A 26528-nucleotide genomic window follows, 5' to 3' on the forward strand; every position below is an offset into this window, starting at 1 on the left:
TCCCTCTTGCTCACTCCCTTGTAGTCCCCCTAGGCTGCGCATGCCTTTCCCAAACTATAGCACGGCCATCACTACTCAAAAGGGTTTTGAGTCTACAAATGATCATTGTAAGGGCCATTGATATTTTAGATGTGAGGTAGATGCATCTAGGTGCTCTCTCAGCTAGTCCTCCTCCCGTCCCTCACTCTATATCTTACAAAACAATAAATGAGGGTGAATCTTATTGCAATCTCAAGTGTAGCCTTGGAGAGGTCCATGACCATTAATTTTCTCAAATGGATTATACTTGCATATGCTCCTTGTCAATTGAGATGGAACTTGTGTAAGATCTTGAGATTCACTTCTCATGAGAATATTTCAACTCAAATAGTTCGAGCAATTGAAGCACTATGAGCATTCAAGCCAAATGGTTCCAAGCACGGCCTAGTGAGGAGCGAAGGAGAAGGGGAGAGGTTGAGAAAGTAAAATAGCTGGAAGGTGAGGCAATGAACAACCCAACCGATCACACGCATGGCTATCCACATTATTTTAAGATTTAAAAGATAGAATGTTTCAACACAGTCTCTCTTCAATCACCACATGTAAGCATCTTGGTTAGCGCACCACTCTTGGATGGGATAGGTCATGAGTTTAAAACTTGTGTACTGTGTACAACTGATTAATTTTTTGATATGTTTACATGCCTAATTAGCTTTGCAAGTCAATCAATTTTTCTTTCCAACTGAGGCTGTAGTCCATTCTTGCTTTGAATTCATGACTTTGCCAATATTAATAAGTTAAAAATGACTAGTCTATTCAAATTTTTTGACTAATTAATTTATAAAAGGATGTGCTCATTAAAGTGCTTTTTCAATAACCTTCACAATTCACTAGGAGCTTGTCCCTCCAAAAGGGAGGAGACATTTAGGCCCGTGTCACATTGGGGTAGGGGATTGTTGACCATGCAAGGTGGTTGCCTCTCATTTACGAAAGGGAACAGGGAAAGTTGTCTTGTACCCTTTGCCCGTTGTCGCCCAACTTTGCAAGGAAGCGGCCACATCTGGAAAAGCTCACGCACAAAGAGAGACGATGGGAGCTACAATCTGATAGTTGGCTTTGGAGGCAGAGGGTACAATAGTTGCCCCCTTGCAAAGTGTGGCCATTTCAAAGAAAAAGGGGGGCGGATGCCCTAGTGTGCCACCTTGAAAGATAGAGGGGGATGGTGCAACACGTGCCTTAGTACGGCCGGACGTTAGTTATTTACAGGCAAGTCAAATGACAAATGCGCGTGGAGGCCGACGAACTACATGCAGGACCATTGCAGGTCTTTGTCTAAAAGTCTTTGGGAACGAATCGTAGAACGCGTCAACAGCGCTCTCTCGCTCATCTCTTTCTGATCTCTCTGTCTTCCAAAATTCACACACACACACACACACACACCTGCTCAGCAGCTCTCTCTCTCTCTCTCTCTCTCTCTCTCTCTCTCTTCGTGTTCGCCTTGTCCTGACTCTCGCTGCCGCTCTCAGATCCATAGTTGCGTCCTTGGGCTTGGTTGCATGTGAATGCAGCAAGACGGGGCAGAGAATGGACCCTCTCAGTATCTTCTGTGCTGTGACGGGGGGCATGCAGCTCATCTTTAAAGCCAAGGACTACTTCGAGAGGCGCAAGAGAAGGAAGCAAGAACAACAGCAGCAGAACCTACATCAACAGCAGACGCCGCATCTTATCAATTATCATCACTATCAATATGGCAGCAGCACGCCTGTCACAACGCAGTTGCAGAGCCTTCCCGCGCCTCACACAGCAACGCAATATGCATATGCTCCTCACGCCCCAATATTCTGGCCACCTGCTTACAATCCTCTCGGCTACCAGCTCCCTCCAGGTCCCCCTTTGCAACTTCAGTGGAGAGCATCTCCGCCGCAGCTCTTTACTCCGTACCCTTCCTCGTCATCCTCTCGGGGTTTTAACCTACCTGAAGCCTACAACGGTGCTGCGCCTCATCCGGCTTTCATGCAGCAGGCGAACGGCTACGGTGCATGGCACATCGGCGGACAAGTGGATGCGCTAGCTCCAGTTCAAGAAGCTCCCGGGGACGTGGAAGAGAGCATGGGACTGCGCACAGGGCGTGACCCCAACCCTCTCAACAGCCTCTCTCTTGCTCGCAACTACTGGTCTTTTTTCCAACAGGTCAGATCTCCGTAATTTTTCGCCCGCTAAAAACACTTCACAAACTTGCCTTATGTAAGGCAATATGTAGCTATGTCATTTCTGGTAAGAGTCAATGTTTTTCCACCATGAGCGAGGGGAAGATAGTAGAGAGAACTTTATACATATCTTTGTATTCACAACCCAGAGGGAGGGGAAGGCAGTAGGGAGAACTTTATAAATATCTTTGTATTCAAAACACGCGCCACATTACGAAAACGACTTGCCCAATGGAGTAGTTGGTAAGGTAACATCGATCGAGCCAATCCAATCCCTAGAGACTTGAACCCTCAACCTTGAAGTTACTTCAGGAAAGGCCATCCAACTAAGCTATGCTCTTTGGGTGCATAGAAGTCTTCAACACGTCTCTATAGATATTCGAATGTGCACCTTTTTTTGCTTCGCTTGCTTGTACACTATGGCCCAAGTACTACAGGTTAGAAGGGGTAGGATAGACACTGCACCATCATCTCTCAAAACAAGATCACCATGAACAACGTATCCATGTGCAACAAGCAATATGAACATGCGAGTCCCTTGAAGAAATATGTATCATGTGACCGTGCTTGAACGTTGGTTATGAATAGTCGTCAATAATGGATATCTATGCTCAGTGTGATCACTACTTTACCATTACATAAGCATACAAATGTTATCATCATGTTTTTTCAGCATGGGATATTTAATGCATCATATGATGCAATATTGAAAGCTTCTCATGTTAGGGAGAATGCACATGGAGGGGAGATAACTAGTGACGCACTACAACAAAAAAAGGTTTCATCGACGCAGATATCGACGGAGTGCGTCGTTATGTGCGCCGATATCCGCGTTCCTGTGAACCTGTCGCTATTTGCGACGCAGATATAGACGTAGATAGCGACGACCATAACAGAAAAAAAAAATCTTGGACAGAGGGCAGGTAGCCTGGTCTGTGTCCAGATAAAAGATGGACACAGCCACAGCCAGACTTCCTGCCCTCTTCCCAAGAAAGCGAGCAGCACCAAAATCAACCATGCGCCCGCGCGCAGAAATTTCGGCAGAGTTTCCTTTGTTTTTACATCAACTTAAAAAAAAAAACCATATCATGTATACGCCTCCTACATGCTATCCATGTAGGATCTCATATGAGATTTAAGGCCAATGAAAGACAAGTACCGTACCAATTGAAAAGCATAACCATAACGAACCATAACCATAATGAACCATAACCATAACTTAAAAGCATAACCATAATGAACCATAACCATAACTTAAAAGCATAACCATAACGAACCATAACCATAACTTAAAAGTATAACCATAATGTAGATAACCATAACCATAAACAAAATTAACAATAACCATAAGCATAACCAGAAAGTTAAACATAACCATTAACAAAACCTGAATCATAACTATGTCTATACAAGAATAGGAGAAATAACCATGTCTATACAATGACAATGACAATAATCATAACCATAAGGGAAACAATGACTGTCTGAATAATAACTGTCTGTACAAAAAAGAGACACAGAAGCGTGTCTGTGTCTCACAAAGCATATATATGAAATCCGGTCCATTAATGACTAGGCGTCGCAACCTGCACATAGGACAACTCACAAAATTAGTATTGATATTACTTCACATATACTTAATTAAATAAACTCACACATATTAACGTCTCACCTCAAGCGATCAGCGAAACTGTAAGGCCTCCCAGTTTACAGGCTCTCCTGAAGCTTCAAGATCATTCAGTACTTCATAAATACCTCTGCGATATCCATCTGACTCCTCCTGGCGTGTCGGAGCTCGACACATCGCAAGATTCTGTGTTTATACAAAAATCAAAGTAATAAGAATACATGATTCATCGCGTTTTAAAAAATGCCATAGTTAAGATTAGATTAGAAACTCACAAACTCATAGTGAAAGGTGTCAAAGCCTCTGCTGCCAAGATGAGATGCCCCCTGGTCATCTGTCGTACCTGCGCGGCCTCACGCTGTTGTCTGGACCGCGTGTCCGTTGTCCGCTTATCCTCCCTGATCTGCAGCCACGTCTTGTGTGGGATGTTCGAAGGCTTCGGCGAGCCGGTCCTGAAAGCCTTCCGAGCTGCATCTCGTCGATGTTTCACGGTGTCCCGTGCAACACCCTTGATCCACCTCCTCGGAACAACGGAAGAACCCGGAGCAGGCTGGTACTCTCTCAGGATGGTCTCCACTATGTAATTGACTTTGTCCCCATCCTGATCACCCCAAGACGTCAGAATGCTGGTCGAAAACTGCAGCTCCGCGAGCTGGCGAATCCATTGTCGCATCTCAATCCCGACTCTATCCATGTCAACAATAGAACCATCTGTCTGTACAGTATAGAGCTTGGAGGCACTAGGATCGTGTGCCCCCCAAGGTGTCCGAGGTGTGTCAAGAGGTGTGTCGAGAGGTGTGCCTGGGTAGGAGGGGGGTCGTGAGCGAGGAGGGGTCGAATCATCTGTGGATCCTCCTCCACAACAACCACCACCTCCACCTGACGATCGGCGAGATCGGCGAGTGCGCCTGTGCTGCGGAGATGAGGACGTACTTACCTCTGTCCCACCCCTAGGTGTCAAAGCGGCCGTGATGGGAGAAGCAGGCGTCGTACCCATAGGCGTCCTCCCCCCCTAGGCGTCGGACCCTCCGATGTGAAGCCCGGAGGCGTAGTACCCGTGCCTCTGGCTACCCAGTACTGAGAAGCCTCTGCTATCTGAGCAGTCGTCATCCGTGTAAGGAAGCCCATGAATGCATCTACACTCATGGAAGCGGGATCTGAAATCTGGTCTGCCATATTAAAGTCCTGTACAAAGAAAGTAAAATAAAGCGTCAGAACACAATTGTTTAAATTAACTTTAAGCTTAATTTTAAATCAACGTCTTCACACAAACACTTACAGGCCTAGGCCTCGACGAGTGAGGCATCATCGATAAGATCTTGCACCATATCATCGTCTATCTTTAATTGCAAACATAACTCTGTCCCAACTCGTTCTGGCAGATTGTCTTCATCCATTGCATCTTCATCTACAAGTGTCAATTCTGGCTCGTCTACGTCATCCCTCGTATATCTGTCAGCTTCCTCTGAAATCTTGTATATGCAGGTCCGCACTTCCTCCGTTAAACACCCCTTGATCGCAATTGGAAGAATGAATTGCAAGAACTTATGCCAGTCGTGCGATTTCAATCCTGACAGTTGATCATCACGGGTGAATGCTGTCTTGAGACATCGCATATATCTTGTTGGCGTCCTAAACTCTGAAATCACCCTTTTCACTTGTCGCTCTTCGTTTTTTAGCAATACCCATGGCGCTCTTGACGTCCCAACTTCCTCAACATGTCTTCAGGAGATAGGCGCACGGCTTCTGGTGCTGCTTCGTTCGCTTTCTCCTTGCTTGTCTGGAAGATCAAGGTATCCAACATCTCCTCCATGCTGTCGTTTTCCGTCTATAAGCCCTTTTCTGCTTCCATCCGTGGCTCTATATTGGTCGGACCTTCACGCATAATCTTTTTTCTCTCTCTCTCAGATGTAGGTGCTATGTCGCAGAAATCAATTTCCGTAGGAGTCGTATCGCAGATTCTGTATGGTTTCTCTAGAAAACTCTCCGTACTTGTGCACATGCTCATTACATATCCTACGCTTGCACAGGATTTGATACTTGCAGAGCGTACACGAGCATGCAATCTTTTCCTCCATGTTAGTTGATGACGTTGCCATCTACAATGATTATGAATGTTGTTTTAATATATATATATACTCCTCACAATGTAAACTACCTCGCATTCTCTAGTCTTGCCCAATCTCTGTACACCTCGGTCCAGAGGTGTGCGGAGATCAGGACCACCGGGTCAAAATCTCGTCTTTATTGGTCAAATCCTATGTGGGTAGACACATACGTGCACTCCCAGGTGTACATGGCAATGCATGTAGCAGGCAAAATCCCTTTGCCTCTTTTAGTTCCATAGTTTCTTCTCTGTCTACGTACCCTATCTCTCGTTCTTTCTCTCTCGATCTCGCTCTCACTATCTCTCTTTCTCTCTCTATTTCCCTATTTCCCTATCTCTCTCTGTCTCGCTCTCCACTTCCCTCTCTCTCTCTCTCTCTCTCTCTCTCTATATATATATATATATATATAACTCTCTTTCTCTATCTCTCTAGTTCCTCTCTCTCTCTCTCTCTCTACTTTCCTATCTCTCTACTGATCGAATGAGCGACTGAGCTAGGGAGATCTAGACGCCCACGACTGCGGAGGACTACACAACATCGACAGAGGCTGCATCAGAGGATCTAGCTAGGTCACTTTGGCTCGACATGCACAACGCCCGATCAGACTACTGACCATGAAGGAGATTGATGAGATCTGCCAGTGACAGATGCTGGATCGCCTATGATCTACCTATCCCAGCTAGTTGGTTTAGCTGTTTAGTCCACACCAAGCAGTTTAGGATTCCATAATATTTTATTTTGTCATCTTCTTACTCTGACTTTGTATCAGATCCATCACATTGTAACTTTCTTGTCTCATGTCTCATAGGTCACTTTGGCCTTTCGAAGACGTTAATATAACATTTCATTTCATTTCTCTCTTTAATTTTTTTTCTTTAATTTTAATTTCCTAAGCATACATTAATTCTCTCTCTCTCTCTCTCTCTCTCTCTCTCTCTCTCTCTCTCTCTTTGATTACCTACACACACACACATTTCTCTCTCTCTCTCTTTCCTACACACACGCACACACATCTCTCTCTCTCTCTCTCTCTCTCTCTCTCTCTCTCTCTCTCTCTTTCCTACACACACACACCGCTCTCTCTCTCTCTCTCTCTCTCTCTCTCTCTATTTCCTACACACACACACCTCTCTCTCTTTCCTACACACACATGCACACACACACACACCGCTCTCTCTCTCTCTCTCTCTCTCTCTCTCTCTCTCTCTTTCCTACACACACACACCTCTCTCTCTCTCTCTCTTACACACACACACACACACGATGTAGAGAGAGAGAGAGAGGGGGGGGGGGGGGGGGGGGGGGGGGCGCGGAGATGGACATAATACCTATGCAGCAGGTTTCGGCCAAGATCTGAGCAGGCGAAAATGGCCCCTACGTGCGGGTTTCGCTTTTTTCCCCCAAATTTTTTTGCGTCACTATACGCGTGGTAGATAAAGCCTTTCCACGCGTATATCGATGCACACTGCAATGCGTATATCGACGCGTATAGTGACGCACGCTAATTACGTAGATATACACGTGGAAAAGCATGGCCGTCGATATATACGCATCGATATCTTCATGTAGTGTTGTAGTGACGATGAATATTTATATTCTTAACTACATTTGATTTCTTTTTATGTGTTTTGAAAGGATAAATTTTAAAAATTAAAGCTATCTTTTCTCATCATTTATAGAGAATCTTTTCTTTTCCTCTTGTTTCTAGTCACTAGTCATTAATGTTTAAGCTACACAATTGTAAGCTAAGGGGAGGTTCAAACTGCTCGTCTTCTCCCTCGAGTTCAGATGCGTTTGCAGGCGCACCAGTTCACACTATCCTTTTTGCTATTGCAGAGCAGCAAGCAGCATGGCCTTCTTGGTTATATCGAATCGCTGCGAGGTCTCCTAATTTCGTGATCAAGCCTCGCCCACGATGCTTACTGAAAAGTGCACGGAAGCCTATGACGTGCGAGGGGTGAAGCCGCTTGCAAGGGGGGTGGGTCCGAAGACATTTCTCATTTTTTGCAGTCTATCAATGCTTTCCACATCCACTCGACGCGCGTACAGGTCACTTCCGGGCACGCAGTCTGAACCTAGTCTAAGACACACTTTTCTTGAGCACAGAGAGTATCCTTTCCCTTTTTGGGGTGCACAAAGACATTGCCTTCTCCCTTTTGGGGCATGGTTATTTGAGGCCTAGGGTCTCGAAACTATGCCATTTTTTTAATGATTACATACCTTAGCGCTCAACATTAATTATTAAAGACAATACCCATTGGCATAGCATTGCTCATTGCACAATGTAAGGTCCCCCAACCCATAGACTTAGGGCAACTTGATACTTGGGCCTTCCTTATTCTCAAGCTCCATAACGACGCCATACGATTTCCAATCTAGAGAAGTAAACAAACGAGTAAGTGACATGAGGAAGTCATCTATCCTTCACAATGGTGGTTGTAAGATTCATATACCATAAGTTAAGTCGATACTATGAAGGTTAATATAATTGGAGCTAAAATCCTATAACATTTACACATGTACACTAAAGTCTTAACATATTTAGGATTTATAAAAATGATGCGTAAGAGGCACAATCGCTAGCCATAAACTCCTAGGTATGGTAGAAGACTTGTTGTTAACTAACATGTATTTTATGAAAAGTACTCGATTTATTGGGTCTATTTAATATCGTTCCACATAGTTTCAATTGGATACTAGCTAGTCTCCGAAATTTCACACTGTATTCACTTATCCCTCTTGTTTTCTAATTAATGTCACATTGTTTTACATGGACAATTAGAGTTCCTTTATTAATCTCTGCCATAATTTCATTCATACAACCTTTCAAATGTCGCCCAAAAAATTCTTTTCCAAACAAAATTTAATAAAGTCAACTCTACCTTTTAGCAGAATGAAATATTCACTGTTATAAGTTTACTGCTACTCATCAACTTTCTTTGTCTATCCAATAGAACCTTTGTAAAGGTTTTCTTATTTTCTACCCATAAAGCCAAAAAAATCTCTTCTTTTTGTTAACCGCTATAATTGCTTGCTCAACACGATATCACAACTATTAACCACAACTTATTTTTCACTAACTGTGTAACGAAATATGGCTAATAACATTCATTTTAGCGGAATTAAAGTGACAGTTAGTGAGCATTTACTTAAGAGAATTCTTAATGATCATAGGGAAAGTACTTGATTGAAGGTAGCAAAATAAACGGTATACCTGGTTAGCTTGGCATGAACAATACTTGCAAAAGAAAGAGTGAATTAGAGAAATTGACAACAATTGAGGACCGATTTACTTGGAGCCGGTCCCCCGGCCTCCAAAAGGATTTTGTATTATAGATTCTCCCATAAAGAGAGACTTGGTACAATACATTGTTTGTGTTCCTTGAGACCTTTTTGATGCTATGAAGATGGTAAGCTTCATGCACCAATATTATGCCACTAATTAACTTGCAATAACATGAACTTGTCCCCTACCTCAATCCAAGACCTCACATACTTTCAAAGGTGGAGAGAGCTAGTAGGGATCCAGAGGGAGGGAAGGGAAGGGAAGAGAAGAAGATGTATTCTTACAAGAAAGAATTAGTCTCCTCAGATATCATTACTCTTAGATCATAGCATAGCATAGTGATGGAGATGAAGAAGATGATAAGCATTGCTTTGAAGCTTGACTCTTGGTTGGATTTGCATTCCATAGCCAAGAGGTGTTGGTGTAGGCTCTCTACTTCTCAAGATTGGAGAAGGATATGGAATCCTTGCTCAACACAGAGGATAATTTGTGAGTATGTGGGAGAGTATGCCCCAAAAGTGAGAGCTTTCCCTTGCCTTGGTCAACCCCCTTTCTCCTAGCACTAGTGTGCACTCCATTTGCCCATGCCAAGGCCTAGCCAATCACAGGCTTTGGTCATAGCTAGCAATAGAGGTAGAATTTGGACAAGTGTCCCTCTTTTCCCCATTGAGAGAGAGAGCTTACTTAATTATTCAATTGGATCTAGATTCTCATTAGACCTCCCTAAAGGCCATCCAATAGGATTCAGACACATTATGAGGGAAACATGGCTAGGGGCTTGACATGTGTCCTTTATGACTCTTGTGTCTTGGGCATGCCTTGAGTGTGTGTGATTGTGTTTTCTCTCATCCCGTACCTTTAGGACTCGCCTCCTCCTATGTAGGGCTCATGTTTGACTTGAACGCCCCAAGCACCTTGGTCATCAAGCACCTCAAGCACCTTAGTCATTAAGCACCTCAAGCACCTTAGTCAGCTCAAGCACCTCAAGCACAATCCTACCTTGCCTAAGGTCTAAAGTACCTAAAGGTCCTAGGTCTAAGGACTTTTAGCACTAACCTTTGCAGGTCTTTAATGAAGCTAACCCTAAGGTCTTCTTAAGCTCGTCTTCTTAAGCTCCATACCTGGTCATTGCTCTTTGGTAGACCATCTCCTTTTTAGACCCTCAATGAGATGTAGCCTTCTCTCCCTTTGGTCCCGTGTTGAGATAGATCTAAAATCACATATCTATATTTTAACTCTTGTTCCCATTCATTTTTAGACATTAAATGATCAGTTCAACATGAGAAAATCAGATAGGTAGATATTAGATTTTATGACATTACATGTCTCTTGAAACCATAATCATTCCAGAATGAATGACTAGTCCATTTGGTGCTTGAGAGACTCAACTGCCGCAAGGATGGCTACTCTTAGTCCATATCATATTCCCAAAGTAGAGTGACAAATTCTACTTGGTCACAAGTTGACTTTTGGGTATCCAAACTTGCATGGCTCCTTGCATTGGAGCTGTACTTGTAATTTTGGTTGATGACTCATACTTGTGTGATTGGAAATCACCTAGAGCTTCTTTCCATTCCTCTTTACTGTATGAAAATGGTATTTTAATTGTTCTCCTTTGAGTGTGAGCTATAGAATTTTGGCATCCCAATCTTGAATTGCTCTATAGGTTCTCATCCACGGAGCTAATATTAGATCCTCATTCATGTGTTCATCCGCTATACATATGAAAGTATGCGGACAAGAGAATCCATGAACCATAATATTCAAGTTGATCTTCCCTAAAGTTGGAATGACGCTCTTGTTGTAGACCTTGACAGTGGCTCGAGAGTACTCAAGTGATTGAGTAGTTGATTTGCAGTAAGTAGAATAGTTGAGGGCATTGAATTAGGCTCCAATATATGCTAAAGATTTAACTTTGTAATCATCGTTCAGATTCACATTGATTTGCATATCAAGACCATCTAGCCACTCGTCATTAGTCTTGACTTCATCCTCTGCTAAGGGTTGAATGTGAAGGGTACTGAGTGATACAGATTGGAGAACAGGTTGTCTTGCAGCTTTTTGTTTTAGAAATTGAATGCGAGCTTCTTCTTGAGCCTCCTCAATAACCTGTTGTCGTTCAAGCTTCCTTTCCTTGGATGCATGCATTCTCTATAGAAGTTCATTAGCTAAGGGAAGGTTGTATTTGCGGAGTCGACATCCACTAATCCAGTTTTTCATGATTTCTCCATCTACTGTGGCTAACTTGATAGTCTCACTTGTTAAAACATCTTCAATGACAAAAGGACCATGTCCTTTTTTCTTGAACTTGGGTTTATGTTGTTTCAACGAGTATACGAGGACTAAATCCTCTGGTTTAAAAACTTTAGTCAGCAAATGCGAGTCAAAGAACTGCTTTTGTTTTCATTTTTGTACGTATATGTGGGCAATGGTCTCTAAACGTTGTTCATATAGGCGTTCTAAGTCCTCGAGTCGTTCTAACAACTCATGTCCTTTCCGTTTCAACTCAGTTGCAACTCTGATTGTGGGTAATAAGAATTCCATTGGTAATATTGCATTCAGGCTATAGACAAAATTAAAAGGAGTCATGTTCAAAGCCATTTTAAAGGAAACTTGATAAGCCCATAAGGTAGAGTGAAGATGCATTTCCCAGTCTGTTCTACCTGAACTAACAATTCTGGTTAGTAAAGAGCTCAAAATGCTATTGGTATGTTCTGCTTGACCATTTGCTTGAGGGTGGTAGGATGCAGATTTGTTATGGATTACCATGAACCTCATCTAATAGATATTCTGCTTGACCATTTGCTTGAGGGTGGTAGGATGCATATTTGTTATGGATTACCATGAACTCATCTAATAGATATTCTATCACCTCATTGAGGAAATGCAATGCGCGATCACTCACAAGCTCAATAGGCTAGGAAGTATGTATCTAGTAAAGATGCATTGGTACAGGAATGCAACAGGGGTTCTAGCATTGTTCTTCCGAGTGGCTCGTGCCTCAGCCCACTTGGTTAAGTAATCTATTGCCACAATAATATATTGTGATTGAGTTTTGTAAGTTGGTGGTTGTATTGGACCTACAAAGTCTATACCCCATTTAGAAAATGTGCATGCTCCCATCATAGGTTGCAGTGGCATGTTATCCATTCTCGTTGGCATCTATGCTTGCTAACATGCATCGCATTGTTGAAAAAAATATTTCGCACCAGCAAATAAATTTGGACACCAAATGCCTGCCATCAATATAGCCTTGGTTGTGGTCTCATGAGAGAAGTGACCCCCTGTTAGACCTGTGTGATCTTGTTCCATAATAGCCCTCTTCATTGGCGCACGGTCTGAGCTGTTGATCTTTTATGTGTCAATAGAGCTAGCTTCCAATCATTGTGTAGTTGGCTGCCTCAATTTCTATAGCTCTTTTTAGTCTTTTACTCATGTCTTCACGAGATATTCTGTTAGTTAGATACTCAACAAGGTATCTGCTCCACTAGGGTGTGACTGAAATATGGAATAACGTGGTATGGGATATGGCGGCTTTTTCTTTACATTGAGAGAAATCATTCATATAGTGATGAACATGTCTCTTCATGGTAGGCCAATAAACACCCAACCAGGTTAATCTTTGTAGGGTTTGGTCTAGCGCAAAGTGTAGACCTATGATTGTGGTATGAGCTTGACTCAAGTAGCCATCTTGATCCTCAGGATTGATGCACAAGAGCAGGATTCCATCCTTATTTTCACGATACAATCTTCCTACCAACAATCGATATAGAGCCGATTGCTCAATCAATTGTGGTGTAATAGGAATTGATATTTGAGAATCCACTTGTGATATAGTCATTAAAGACACAAGTTCTTATGACCATCTTGGAATAATTTCCAAAGAGAACAAATATGGATCAGGTAGGTCATCATCTACCCCTTTAGGTAATTCCCCCATGGTTAGTGTTGACAGGTGATCTCCCCGCTGGTGAGCCGTGTCTTTTTTTACCACAACCGTCAAGTCAAATTCAAGTAGGATGATAAACCATATGTATTGCATGGCTTACTTACCAAGTAGAGTAAGGCTTGATGGTCTACGAGAAGAAACGAACTTGTTAGCTAACAAGTAGTGTCAAAATTTCTTGACTGAATACACCATACCAAGACCTTCTCTTTCACTGGTTGTATAGTCCTTTTTAGCCAGGTATAATTGTCTACTAGCATAGGAGATAGGAAAATACATTGTTCCTTCTCCTAGCTGGGCTAAGATGCAACCAATGGCATAGCTTGAAGCATCGACATGTATGTGGAACACTTTATTCCAGTCTAGAGCTTTCAGTACTATTGGTGAAAAGCTCAAAGCTTGCTTAAGCTTTGGAAGTATTCCTCACATTCATCAGGCCATTCAAAGTGAGTGAGAAGGCTATATATGGGCTAAGTAATTATCACATACATGTAGATAAATCTACAATAGTAACCACAATGTCCCATAAATACTTGTACTTCTTTGACTGTTGTTGGCCTACCCATTTCCGCGATCACTGCCACCTTTTCCATGTTTGTGGCTATACCATTTTTTGACACAATATGTCCAAGAATTTTGCCTTGTCTAAGCATAAAACACATTTTTCAGGATTTAAGAAAATCCTATATAGATAGCATTTTTCAAAGACACATCGTAAATGTTCGAAATGACTTTCTCGTTTTGTGGAGTGCACACAAAGATCATCCATGTATACTTCCAAGAACGTTCGCAGATACTCCTTAAAGGCATGGCTCATTAACCTCTGAAATGTTGTCGGTGCATTGGTCAATCCGAAAGGCATTACTCAATAAGAAAAAATTTCCCACTTCGTGGAGAAGGCCATTCTATGTTGGTCCTTGGGATTGATAGTCAATTGGTTGTATCCAGAGAAGCCATTCAAAAAGCTCTAGGCTTCCTTGTCAGCTACTCGTTCTAGCACATGATCGGTGATGGGAAGAGGATAGTTATCAGGTATGGTGGCGGAGTTCACCTTTTTGAGATTTACACACACTCTAAGTTTTCCATTCCTTTTAGGCACCACTACAACTGGTGATACCCAATCAGTGTGTTCTATTTCATAGATAAACTCAGCCTCCTTGAGTTTCTCTATCTCTTCATTGATTTTCTTGGCAAAGGCCTCATTATAGGTGTATGGTCTTTGTCTACTTGGCTTAGTGTCATCTCTCATAGGGATAGTGTGCTAGCATATGGCAGGATCAACCCCTTTGAGATCTTTATAAGACCATGCAAAAACATCCCTGCATTATTTTAACGTTTTCATGAGAATATCCTCTTATTCTTGCAATAGATCCTTGGCTATGTATGCTGATTTTGGCTCTTCTCCAGGCTCGGCAAGGTCAATTCGTTTGGAATTTTCCGGCCCTTCATATGACTTTCTCGGTTCTATTGATTGTTGCAAGAGTTGCTCTACAATGATCTTGCGATCTTGTAAAGTGTATTTCTTATAATGCATTGAAACACTAATTTTTTCCGATTTGTCACTATCTGATTATATTTCCATAGTCCACACTTCTTTCAAGGTTCGTTTCAATTCTTTGTATTTTGCTTTTCGCTCCGTCTTGGTCATCAGAATTTCTTTCCCTTTGATTTTATCTGGCTTAATCGAGCTTGTTGGTTTCGTTTGGTTTAGTATCTTTGCATGCTCTACGTTTGGATATCTTCCAGTTATCTTGTGTATAGTTTTCTTTCTTAAGTTATGGTCTCGTTTTTTTCGGTATCTTTGTTGGCATCTTCGCTGTTGGCATGGAAGTTCAAAAAATATTTCTTCCCTCCTTTGATTAGAAGCTTGCTTTACTTGCTCCTTCTTAGAGTCAGATCCCTCAGTTGTAATTGGTTCTTCTTCGCAATCGTCGGTAGGATCGTAATAGTGATTAGATAAGACTTGTTGCTCCTCAATCATCTCAATAGATACCATTTGGATGGGGACTATATCATAGCCCTCTTCGTCACAAAAATATGTAGGTGTCGATTCATCAATACATACATCCATGGTGGCCAGGATTTGAGTCCATTCAAAGGGTTCAAACAAATGTTCACGGAATGGTTCTGGTATGTAATCTGCGTCATTTACATCTCCGTCTAGAACACAACCTTCCTTTCGTAAGCTTTTCAATTGAGAGACACCACACATCCCAATTGGAGTGGTTTTATGTACCCATGATGGAAATTCAGTTTTTGCACAAGTTTCAAAGTCCAATTCTTGTATTGGTGTTCTTAGAACATTCTTGTAAGAATGGTCTTTCAAGTTCACTCGAGTGATTGCCCCTTGTGTCAAGTATAGATAATCATTACCTCAATCTTGGATTAATTGTATATGTCTCATGAAAGTCTTCCCAAGATGATTTTGTAATTGAGTTTCTTCCCAAAGTCTACAATGGCAAAAGTATGCTAGTAGTCAATCATGCTGAAGATGACTATCACATTCTCTAGTAGGCCCATTGGTTTCTCTATGTGTCCATCTGACAATTGCAATTTCATTCTTGTTTGTCTAATTGTTGGCTTTCCCCAAGCCTCCCAAAGAGATTTGGTTGCTATGGCTATGCCTGATCCATTGTCTAAAATAGCCATAGCTGTTACATCATTGTATTGTATTGGAAGGGTCGTGTTTCCCTCATTCCCTTCACAAATAGTCCCCGACCTTATAGTCTATGTCTCTTTGTTTTGCAATTTTTCTAGGTTCATTTGAGATACTCCTTTCAATCCCATCCTTCCCATGGTAGTTCTTATATCCCCCTATAGGTGTGGTCTCAGTTTCAACAGCTCACCCAAAGTGATTGTGCATTGAATTGATGTCGACATAATGGATTGTAAATTAGCCACACTCAAAGTCTATCTTGGCCTTTCTATCCTTCTTCACTATCAGGAACTTCTAGTTTAGGTGGTTGTACTTCCACGTTTTCCCAGTTTTTTGACCTTTCCTTTTCTGGAGCTTTTCTCTTAGGACTTTGGTCTCCTCTTCTTTCGGTTCTCCTATAGCTTCTTGTTGAAGATTCTATTTTTCCATCAAGGCTTGTGTGATTTGCACCAGGTTTTTGTAAGCTTCTAATTTAGCTGCTTCCATTCTAGCATTGGATAGTTCATTGGGTTTTCCAACATTTGTCCAGCTTTTACTCCAACTGAAAAGCTTGACAAGCTGCATTGATGGGTTCGTAAATTTTTTCAATAAGAACAGATCCAGTTGATTTTGGCTCGAGTTCCTTAAAGTCTATTAAAGGATTCTATAAATTTTCTTCTCTCTCCTTCCATATCTTCCCCTCGATCACCTTTCACTATTTTTTTCTCTTAAGTTCGTATCTTTTCCATCTTTCCTTCCTGGAGTTTTTGGAGGAATTGTTGGATTTATCGAATCCATTTGCGGTTTTTTGTTTGTTTTGCTTGGTTTTTGCTCTAGTCATCACTTAACAAGAATTATCGGTTTAAAGAAGTTTTTTCTTTGTTTGTTGGTGGATTCCTAGGATAGTCCTAAGGAAAGTGTCCACCCTTGTGTCTGCATGCTCCACAATATTCCTCTATAGGTCTCACATTCTTATTCGATTCAGGACACTCATTTTTCCAATGGTCATCTACTCCACAGTTGTGATAATTTCCACTTTTTGGTTTGGGCACCTGAATCAAGGTCTTGTATCTTGCGATACTGTACTCCATTTTGGTCTACATATAGGTCGTCCTCTTTATTTGCCCTAACCTCCTCTTCAAAATCAATGGTATGGTCATCTATCCTCACTACAAACTCCTCATTTGGGTCCAAATAAATTTGGGCTTCATACTTGTTGGTCTTGAGAAAATTTAAGATGTGCTTGAACTTGAGAGAGGTCCTAGTTCTTGATTGTGTCAAAAAAGAAGACATGTTTGTACTTGAATCGGAGTAAGTGTTTGCCACTTCTTTCGCAATAGTTTCTAATGGTCTCCCTTGGTTTACACTCTCTTTTGAGGATGCTCTGCTCCTATTCTCTCCTAAGTCAATCGAGTTTCCCAAAACTCTACTAGATCCTAGGTTCATATATGGATTTACACAACTTGATTGAATTGATACTTCAAAAAAGCATGGGATCCTTGAGCAACCTCCAATCAACCACATGAACCAACAGAGACTAGGCTATTGAGGGTGATCCAAGCACCCACAACCAGCAAAGCAAATCCATGGTATTACACTAGGAGAAGAGACCTTGCCACTATTTCCCACCCTTCCAAGGGCAGCTCTACTCAAAAGGCAAGCAACATAACAAACCACCGACTGCCATTGCAGCCCATCAGTCCATAAAAGGGCGGCCTCCACTAGAGCCAAAAAGAGCATGGGAGGGGGAAGGGTGTAGCCATAGAACACCGGCTACTATTGCAACCCACTGGACCATGGAGAAGAAGCCTCCACCCGAACCAAAAAGAGAGGGAGAGGGCAAAGGGTGCAGCCATAGAACATCGGTCTAGCTTTGAAGCAACAAACAAAACCATATGCACGGTCCTTACGAAGATTGTATCTGAGTCGAGAACTGACTGGGACCAAAAGTTGCATCCCACTAAGCGTTGCTACTGGACCAGCCTCCAAAGCTGAAACTCTACCCTGTTGCAAGATGTACGAGACCTCCCCGCCCATACAAGCCTCGTAGGCTTGCAGAGGAGCAGCAAGGGATCTCCTTTGAAACCCTAAGCTAAACATAAAATCAGGCTCATGCTTTAACCACAGGAAGGATATTTTGACATCTCGGCGCCCCTTGGGGGTGGAGGCTACACACAAGCAAAGGTTACAATGGGTCCTAGAGAAGATCAAGAGAAAAACGAGAAGGTGGTAGTATGTGTTGCTTCCCTTCCCGCGAGTCGGGTCAAAGTGATCAATTCTTTTATGATTCCTTATATTTCCTTCACTGGCTCGCTCCTCAAAATAGCCATATGTAACTAGTAAAAGGGCTTTTGAAACCTACTAAAAGATTCATATGGAGGAACAACACCAAAGCCTTATCGCCATGGCAATGGGAAAAGTGGGAAGTTATTGCTCAACTAGTAGTCCAAGGTGGCCTCGTAATTCTCAACCCTACGATCCATTTTGAGGCCCTAAGTGCCAAGTTTGTGGTCTCAATCGCAAAACAAGACCAGTCTTGGGCTATCATCACCAAGATATGATAGTAAGGAAAAACTTTGCTCTAATGGTGGTCATTGGAAAGGGATCGAGGAGCATAACAAACTATTAGCCCCGAGGTGGTCTATCTTGAGACTAGGTGGTATCACATGAGATTTGGTACGAAAGTGCAATAGAGTAACATCGATACTGGAATGGGGTGAATTAACCAGATACTTCCATAACTCCATCTTGCACTGGTAATGACTCTAGAGGTTGATCCCTACTTGTCAACAGAGTTGTAGAAGGCCTATATAATTTTTTGATGCCAATTTGGGAATCTAATTTTGAGTGCAAAGCTTGGAAATCATGGAATCTAATTTTGAGTGGAAAGCTTGGAAATCATTCCCTTCCTAATTATTTTTAAAGAACGTCCACTTGGAAGGGGTCTCTTACCATCTTGCTCTTCCTCAAGAAGGCCTATTACAAAAGTGCCGGGCATGTGTAAGGTTAGAGCCCAAAGGATGGGTGGAAGGGTTGGAATTTCTAGTTGTTCAATTTGACAACCTCCAAATGTGTATATAGATCTCCGTGTGAATGGAGATCTCCAAGTGTGTATATAGATCTCCATGTGCATGTCATGGACTCTTTTATGTATATTGAATTTGACATCTCATAAGAGTCAAAGAGACAAAATCTAGCACATTGAATCATCCCTATCATGGAGTACTCTTTTTCCTTGGCTTTCCATATATAAGACACCTAAACATGATGAATTTTTGCACTAACCTCAATGGTCAATTTAAGTCTATCTATTGGTCCCAAATGAGATATGACTTTACCGTACCTACATATTAGTAAACCACATGAGCACTCCGTGAAGAGGAAAAAAGAACGATCAAGAATCATGTCTATCTAGTTTATCTAGTCCAAAGGAGCTACTTTGCTTGGTTGAGCACTTGATCGTTGTGATTTGATCATGGTTCGAGTGCGGCGAAGCAACCTTGGTAGTGCTCACGGAAGTTTGTATCACCTCACACGAGATATGTGTGATTTTCTCCATTGTAATCCGTTGTCCCTCAAGGCTCAACACAAGTTGAGGTTTATTTGTACATTATTTTGGTGAGTATAATACATACAATCACTATTGTGAGTTTTAAAAAAAAAAAGATTCATGTTGTTAAGATTCATATTGAGCAATCCAAAGGAGCTAGCTTGGTTGGTTGAGCACTTGACTACTATGACGCAAGTCATGGGTTTGAGTGTGGCCAAGTGACCTTGGTAGCAATCACAAAGGTGTGTATCACCTCACACAAGGTATGTGAGATTTTCTACAAGAAAAAAAAGATTCATGCCGAGTAATCACATTCTAATTTCCCTATCTTGAGAATAATATATCTCCATGATTTTACTACTTGAACACGGGTTTCATCTTTGCATACCCTAGCCAATCCCCATTGGTTGGTTTACCCTTGCATGCACATGATTCTCCCTTTCATTCTGCGTGACATGTGGCTTCCATTCATCTTTGCATACCCCTGCCAATCCCCATTGGTTGGCTTGCCCTTGTGTGCACATGCTACTCTCTTTCATTCTATGTGACATGTGGCTTCCACTCTTGTTCCTCCTAGTGCACTTAACTGCACCCCCCCCCCCTGCGCAAACTGTTCCCTTCCTCTTCACTTTGATTTCATATGAATGCATAAATATGGCTAATGTGTTAAAAATATATTTGCTACTCTTTCTAGATACTCTTAGAGATACCCTTCCAATTATCTCCCAACAGCAAGCAATTGTAATGGCTAATCTCCCCACACTGTAACCCATTTTTCCTTTCAACCTCAAAGGCATATTCCATAATACACAATCATCAGCACTAAGATTTCTAGGAGCTCCCTTGTCTGAACCTTTGAAATCCTTGGTGAAAGCCTTTGGATGGGCTTGGCCTCTGAACACTCAGGCTACTCCAGATCGTCCATGATCTTTGGCTACCAAAGCCCTCTACTCCTTCCAATCATCTACCTCCTTGTCCATTTCCTTGGCCTTCTAAACGGCCCTTTGCTTCTCCCATCTTTGATCCTCTTTAGTTTGTTTTGTTTCCTTAATTGGATCATATGGTAACTCTTCAATCCCAACTCTAGCCCTACTAGTGATCACACACAACGGAACTCGGTTGGCCGCTATTCCTTTAGACACCTCAGCTTTTACATTTTCAAGACATCGGGCCACAAAGTGTCCATATTTTCCACACTTGTAGTAGCTAAAATTTTCATTTGCAAAATCAGCTCAACCTTGCTCCCTACTAGGAGCATTTTGATACCTGCCTCTTCTCGGCCCATTGTTGGTATTGGCCTCATTCTCCCTAGCCCCTAAGATCCAATCTTGATTTGCTACTTCTAGGTTTTTCAGTGCTATTATAGAGACATCCTTGCCTTCATTTAAGTGATGCATTCAATCTTACAATTGTTCCGTAGATGTCTACCATAGATGCAGCTTGAATGCTTTGTAGTATGTGAAATGGAAACACTCATCAGACTCGTGTTCTTCTGGATTACATTTGTACACCAATTCTTGACTTTTCCTATTGTTGGTCTGATCTTTGACATTTCCAATATTTGCTTTAAAATTATTTGCCTACGAGCACCTTTTCTTGATCCTTTGGCTCACTCTCATAAAAACTTGACCTGGAACTAGATATTTACTCCTCCGTTGATAACTCATTTGTCACTCAAATCCCTTCTTCCTTTATTTCCTTTCTCTTTCTTGGTGTGTTGCACCAACTTCAGAGCTCTTTGCACTAGATCATTGAATTTCTTGGTCGGTGGTGGTACTTCCTGCTCTCCAAGCTTCTTGCTTTATACCCACTCAAGAACCCAAGTACACATTCTTTTTTTCAGAAGGTGCTTCAGTCAATTGTCCAGTAAGATCTTTGATCTTTGACACTAATAACTTGCCTTGTTTGATCCTATCCAGTTCATAAAGAATGCCCTCATTCCTAGGATTGTCACTTAGTTCAAGAAGAAACATTTTTTTCAGCTTAGTGCACGTCCAAGGTTTGCATGTTGGGTATTGATAATACCATTTTCTAGCAGCATTCTTTAGAGTTTGTAGAAAATGGTATTGGTAATACCATTTTCTAGTAGCATCCTTCAGAGTTTGTGGAAAGTATTTTCCCCATCCATCTTCATCGATGTCCTTGAGCTTTGCATATTGCTTGAAAGCCTGTACGTGTAAATCAGGATCATCTTTCTTTTTACCTTTGAACATTGGAAAAGAAATCTTCATATCATTTGACTCCTCCCTATGTCTGGACCTATGGGGATCAGAGTTCCATTCCCTATGCCTAGGTTTCTCTTTATGATCAAATTTTCTTTCTTTATGTCTATGTTTATTGTATTGGTCAGTATCAATATCCCATCTTTCATGCATTAGATTCATAATCAATCTTAGTTACAATGTTCGTATCATTTCTTTAATTTGACTTTTGACGTGTCGTTTTTTTCTCTTTGCCTGCTACCATCACTACCATCGGTTTGGACCTTTTGCTTTGCCCTTCTTATCTAACTTGTGAGACCCATGTGAATGAGAGCATCTTTCGACCCTCTTTAAATGCCTCCTCCTTGATTGAGCATAGTGATAAGAGCCCCCAAGCCCTTTCTAAATGCCTCCTCCTTGATTGAGCGTCTTTCAACCCTCTCTACGGCTCCTCCTTTCATTCCATGTGAACGAGAGCGTCTTTCAACCCTCTCTAAATGCCTCCTCCTTGATTGAGCATCTTTCAACCCTCTTTAAATGTCTTCTCCTGATTGAGCAGAGTGCTGAGAGCTCCCAAGGCCTCTCTGAATGCCTCCTCCTTGATTGAGCAAAGTGCTGTTCCACCCTCTTTCTTCTTAGCCTCTTTGGCATTCAACTTAGGACACTTCTTGATCAAGTGATCATTAGCTTTACAATAATGGTAGCGTATCTTCTCTTTTGCCCTTATCACCAAAAATTTTAGACGAATTGCTACCAGTAGAAGCATTAGGGACAAAATTTTTTCCACTCGCAGCAGAACCATAAGAAGTGGCTGCATTGCTGTTACCACCCTTTCTTAAGAAGCAATAAAAGCCTACTCAACTGCACGCTGCCTAGTCGTGCTTTTTCTGGAAAGTGACTCTTGCAACAACAATGTGCATAATGCATCAAACTTGACAACTTCAGGATTTCCTTGGGTCATAAGTCTCCAAGTATTAGCAAAAGTCTCGTAAGAATCTGGTAAGGCATCAAGAACAATTTGCACAAGGGAACTGTCTGAAATGACTTCACCTGCAGAAATAAGTTGCTCATTGATATCCTTGACACCAGCAAGGAAAGTGTCCATGCCCCCAATCTCTCTGAGAATGACTCCTCCTTGATTGATCTTTCAACAAGATGCTGACGCACCTAGGAGTTCATAGCTATATACCTCAAGGATTGCCTCCTTAGAGCGTCCTTGTTGGGCAATCTAGGTGCCCATTTGAGACCGATTTTTTCATTCATAAGCGACCTTTTGTCTTTTACCACCCCCTTTATATGGTTACAATACAAAAGGTGTTGAGAGCCCCCAAGCCCCTCAGTATCTCTCCGGTCAAGTTTGACATCCATCTTCTCATTCTCCATCATCAAAACTACACTTTGATTGTTTAGCCACTGTACATATATAGTACTATTCCTCAACAAATACTATGGTAGGTCTCCTCCCTCTTGTTGATTGTCTGTGCAACATCACAAATGTTCATGTAACTCCAAATTTCAATTGGAAGGTAGGTTCCTATCAAGAGCTTAAGGTCACCATTGTGATTGCCAAAATAGAAAGAGCTGGTCACCTCTGACATCTATTCCAGGTTGGAGATCTAGATCTAGATGTTAGATCAGATGGATAATCAAATTCAAACTTCAAACAAGCATAAGAAATTAGATATAAACTGAAGTGAAAGTACAAAGTCAGATACTACGTGTAAAGTGTATTGGAGCTGATATATCGAGATAATGAAGGAAAGTACAAATGGTACCAAGGGTTGATTACAATAGAGCTAGATGGTAGTAAGTGCAACAACTCAATGCTTACAAAGACTCGTGATAGATCCTGTAATGAGAGCCCCTCAAAATGAAGTAGTGGGTCCTATTTATAGGTACTCGAAGTGGGTTCTCGCTGACCATTACATTTACCATAGTAATTATAGCTGGTTCTATTTATAGCCCGGATTGGGTTTTGATTTTATAATGTTACAATTACCATGGTAATTATAACTGGTAAATACCATATCCGACTATGTAGAAGCGCCTCTATAAGGCCCGTTTATACTATCTATATGGTATCTTGCACGATATCACCTTTGGATCAAACAAGGACGTCTTAGTGGGGTGCCATGTGTTCTTAATGTGTAGCAAGTGGTAGGGAAGCATGACAAAAAGAAGCACAAACAGATGACATGTAGAGAATGTGGGACACAAAAAATGTTTTTTTTGTTTTTTTTAATGTGGAGAGACTTGAATGGAGGACATGTAGTCGATTTCATTGGGCTAGCTCAGGACAGAATGCCTTGTTCAAAGAGTGAGACAGAATGTCTTGTTCAAAGAGTGAGGTGCATCCATGTTGATTTGGAGCTGGGCAAGTTTAAATTGCGAAGGTGAAGGTGGAATCTATGGAGATTCTACCTAATGCGGTGGAGCGATAGCCAATGTTATGTTTGGTTAATATATATATTTTGAAAATGGGTCTTGTTGGGCGGTCTTCGCTGGAGATGCTGTTTTGATATTTGATGGCTGAGGCCCGCTGCAAGCACGCAAAGCAAGAGAGCTCACAGACGTCGTTGTGGCATGGTTTGCCCTAGATTGGTGATTCCTTGCGTGTTGCACGCTCCTGAAGAGGGAGGACCCAACAGGGACAGTCATGAGCGGCCCTGCTATCCAACCAAATTTCTTGCCTTGGGAGGGGACCCCCTCCCATCGCTCCTGCTTTGGTGGTCGTGTCAGTGATCTCTCCTACTGGGGCTTAGCTCTCCAAGGCGATGGGGAGTTTGGCTTGTGGCATTGATGAGCATCTTCATCGATAGGGCATGGCTCCCCTGACAGCTTGCAGGGTTTCATTGGAGCTTTTGGATGCAGCTACTTGGAGAAGGTGGGTATCACACGACATGTGATTCTTCGCTCGGGTGGCAGCTCTTGACAGGTTCCTGACTTTTGCATGTTTTGGTTATCCATGCTATGCTGATAGTTCCTTGTCTGTGATGGCTTTCTGTCTTGTATCCGGATGATGCTTGGTTGTGTATTGGCTTAATGGCTTCCCTGTAGAAAGCCGCACACTGTGGACTCGTATTCGGCCCTAATGGTGTCGTGATGGTTAGTTGATGCCCTGGCTCGGTCTGAGCAACGTGTGTGGTTGCATTTTATGTTTGTGTATTCAATGGGGAGGCTATAAATCCAAGAGGTTTAAGAGGAGAAACTAATAGATTTAATCTTTTCTAGTGCATGTTACAAGATACAGAGTGTCTTGTCCTAATCAAATTATGTCCAGAGGCACTGACACATTGTGAACGTGCATGTTTTTGAAGGTGGGACTGCCCGAAAACCTTACGCCGAGTATTGCAGTGGTTCATTGGGATAGGGGCGAGGTGGATGTGTTTGTGGAAGTAAAAGGGATGTACTATCGGAACTACAAGGTGAGGGAATGCAATGTGGTGGCATTTGCGAGCACCTACAAGGAAAAAGAGGTGTTCTCAGGAGAGGTGGAGGGGGTGAAGCTAAAGAGATGCAATAAGGAGATCAGGTAAACAGTGCTTGAAAAACAACCAGCTAGATTTAGTATAATCAGATCTACAAACGTTTAAATTTTAATTTTGAAATTGAAATGAAAAGGTAGGAAAACCTACAAGATTTGTGTAATAATTCAGTATAAAAAGTTTCAAATATAGGCACCATTAATCGATGATGAAGGTTTTCTAAGGGTATGCCCAAACGGAGAGAGGGTATGCCCCTTCCCTCCTCCACTAACTACACCTCAAAACGGTGTAGATAGAGTTTCGACATCTTGTCCCCTCACCTCCTCGTGTGTGTGTGTGTGGCATGCGCACGCATGCGTGTGAAGAGATGTCAAATCACGTCTCACTCTTTACACTCTAACAAATTATCCCCTCTCGTGTGGGGATACCTAAGTGTTTAATGCAAACAAGATATGGGCTCCATATGTAAACTAAGGTTTTGATTTGCATTGATCAGGTTCAGGGAGCCGGGGGAATTTGAGTACTCCACAAACTCGTGGGCGAGAGTGGGGCTAATAGACGAGACGGAGGTGCCGAGCTATGAGTATGAGGACGACCCTCTCTTCATTGAGATCATAGGTGGTGCTCTCTTTGGGCTTCTCTGCTGCCTATATGACTCTCCCTCCCAACGTAACGTCCACATGGACTACTCCTTGGCTTCTCCTCATCAGCAGCAGCTTGTGGCCCGCATCTCTTCTCGTAAATACCTCTCCCCCTCACCGCATCGACCCTTCTCATATAATTCTCACTTCTCAGTGTTTGCATTCAACCCTGCCCCTTGGATCATGGAGGATATCCTTATTGGTTGATTATTCTCTTTTTACTCTCGGGTTCAATATCGTTCGCCTAAATTTTCCAATAGAAAATACTATCACAATGGAGGGCGTTCTTGTAGGTTGTTTAGTCCTCCCTCACATTTTTGTACAGCAGAAAACACAACCATAAATGGACTGTTTTTTTTTTGCTGCTTCAAAATATTCTCCCCATTTGGAGCACCAGAGCTTATAGTCATCACCCTAAACCCAATAAAGTATGTACAATTGGTAACATTCTTAAAAATCCGAGTTACCAATTGGTAGCATTTGTAATTGAGATGGAAACTCTTATATTTCAACAGAAGGAGCTTTGATATTTGAGAAAGTATAATTAAGACGAGGTCTTTATATATGCCACCTTGAGTAAAATTGTACATATAGTCACAAAAAGCATTCGGTGGATCCATCTCGCAAGGATGTATTGCACCTGTTGTTGAAAACCACCTTCTTGGCAATCTTTGTTTTTGAAATTCAAGTAATGAATGGAATAAGATTTCAAGTATGTGTGTGTGTGTGTGTGTGAGAGAGAGAGAGAGAGAGAGAGAGAGAGAGAGAGAGAGAGCATATCTTATTTGGCATTCAATAGTTAAAATTGTTCAATGTTGTAAGTGGATATGCACCGCTCTAGACGGCAGTACCAAGAAACCAGA

The 26528-nt window shown here is 42.0% G+C and overlaps 1 protein-coding gene across 1 annotated transcript; it reads left to right on the forward strand.

Annotated features, from left to right (window-relative positions):
• Positions 1–1365: 1365 nt before the first annotated feature.
• Positions 1366–26322, forward strand: LOC147436172 (uncharacterized). Its single transcript, XM_086489073.1, has 3 exons — positions 1366–2169; positions 24857–25071; positions 25521–26322. The coding sequence occupies exons 1-3, from the start codon at positions 1564–1566 to the stop codon at positions 25870–25872; spliced, it is 1173 nt and encodes a 390-aa protein (XP_086345199.1). The 5' UTR covers positions 1366–1563; the 3' UTR covers positions 25873–26322.
• Positions 26323–26528: the final 206 nt, after the last annotated feature.

Source organism: Adiantum capillus-veneris, chromosome 18 (genome assembly GCF_014529385.1).
Source record: "Adiantum capillus-veneris isolate H3 chromosome 18, ASM1452938v2, whole genome shotgun sequence".
Classification (NCBI taxonomy): domain Eukaryota; kingdom Viridiplantae; phylum Streptophyta; class Polypodiopsida; order Polypodiales; family Pteridaceae; genus Adiantum; species Adiantum capillus-veneris.

Coding starts and splice junctions, on each gene's coding strand:
- LOC147436172 (XM_086489073.1), top strand. CDS start 1,564: ATGGACCCTCTCAGTATCTTCTGTGCTGTGACGGGGGGCATGCAGCTC. Junction 2,170..24,856: donor ACTGGTCTTTTTTCCAACAG/GTCAGATCTCCG, acceptor ATGTTTTTGAAG/GTGGGACTGCCCGAAAACCT. Junction 25,072..25,520: donor AGATGCAATAAGGAGATCAG/GTAAACAGTGCT, acceptor TGCATTGATCAG/GTTCAGGGAGCCGGGGGAAT.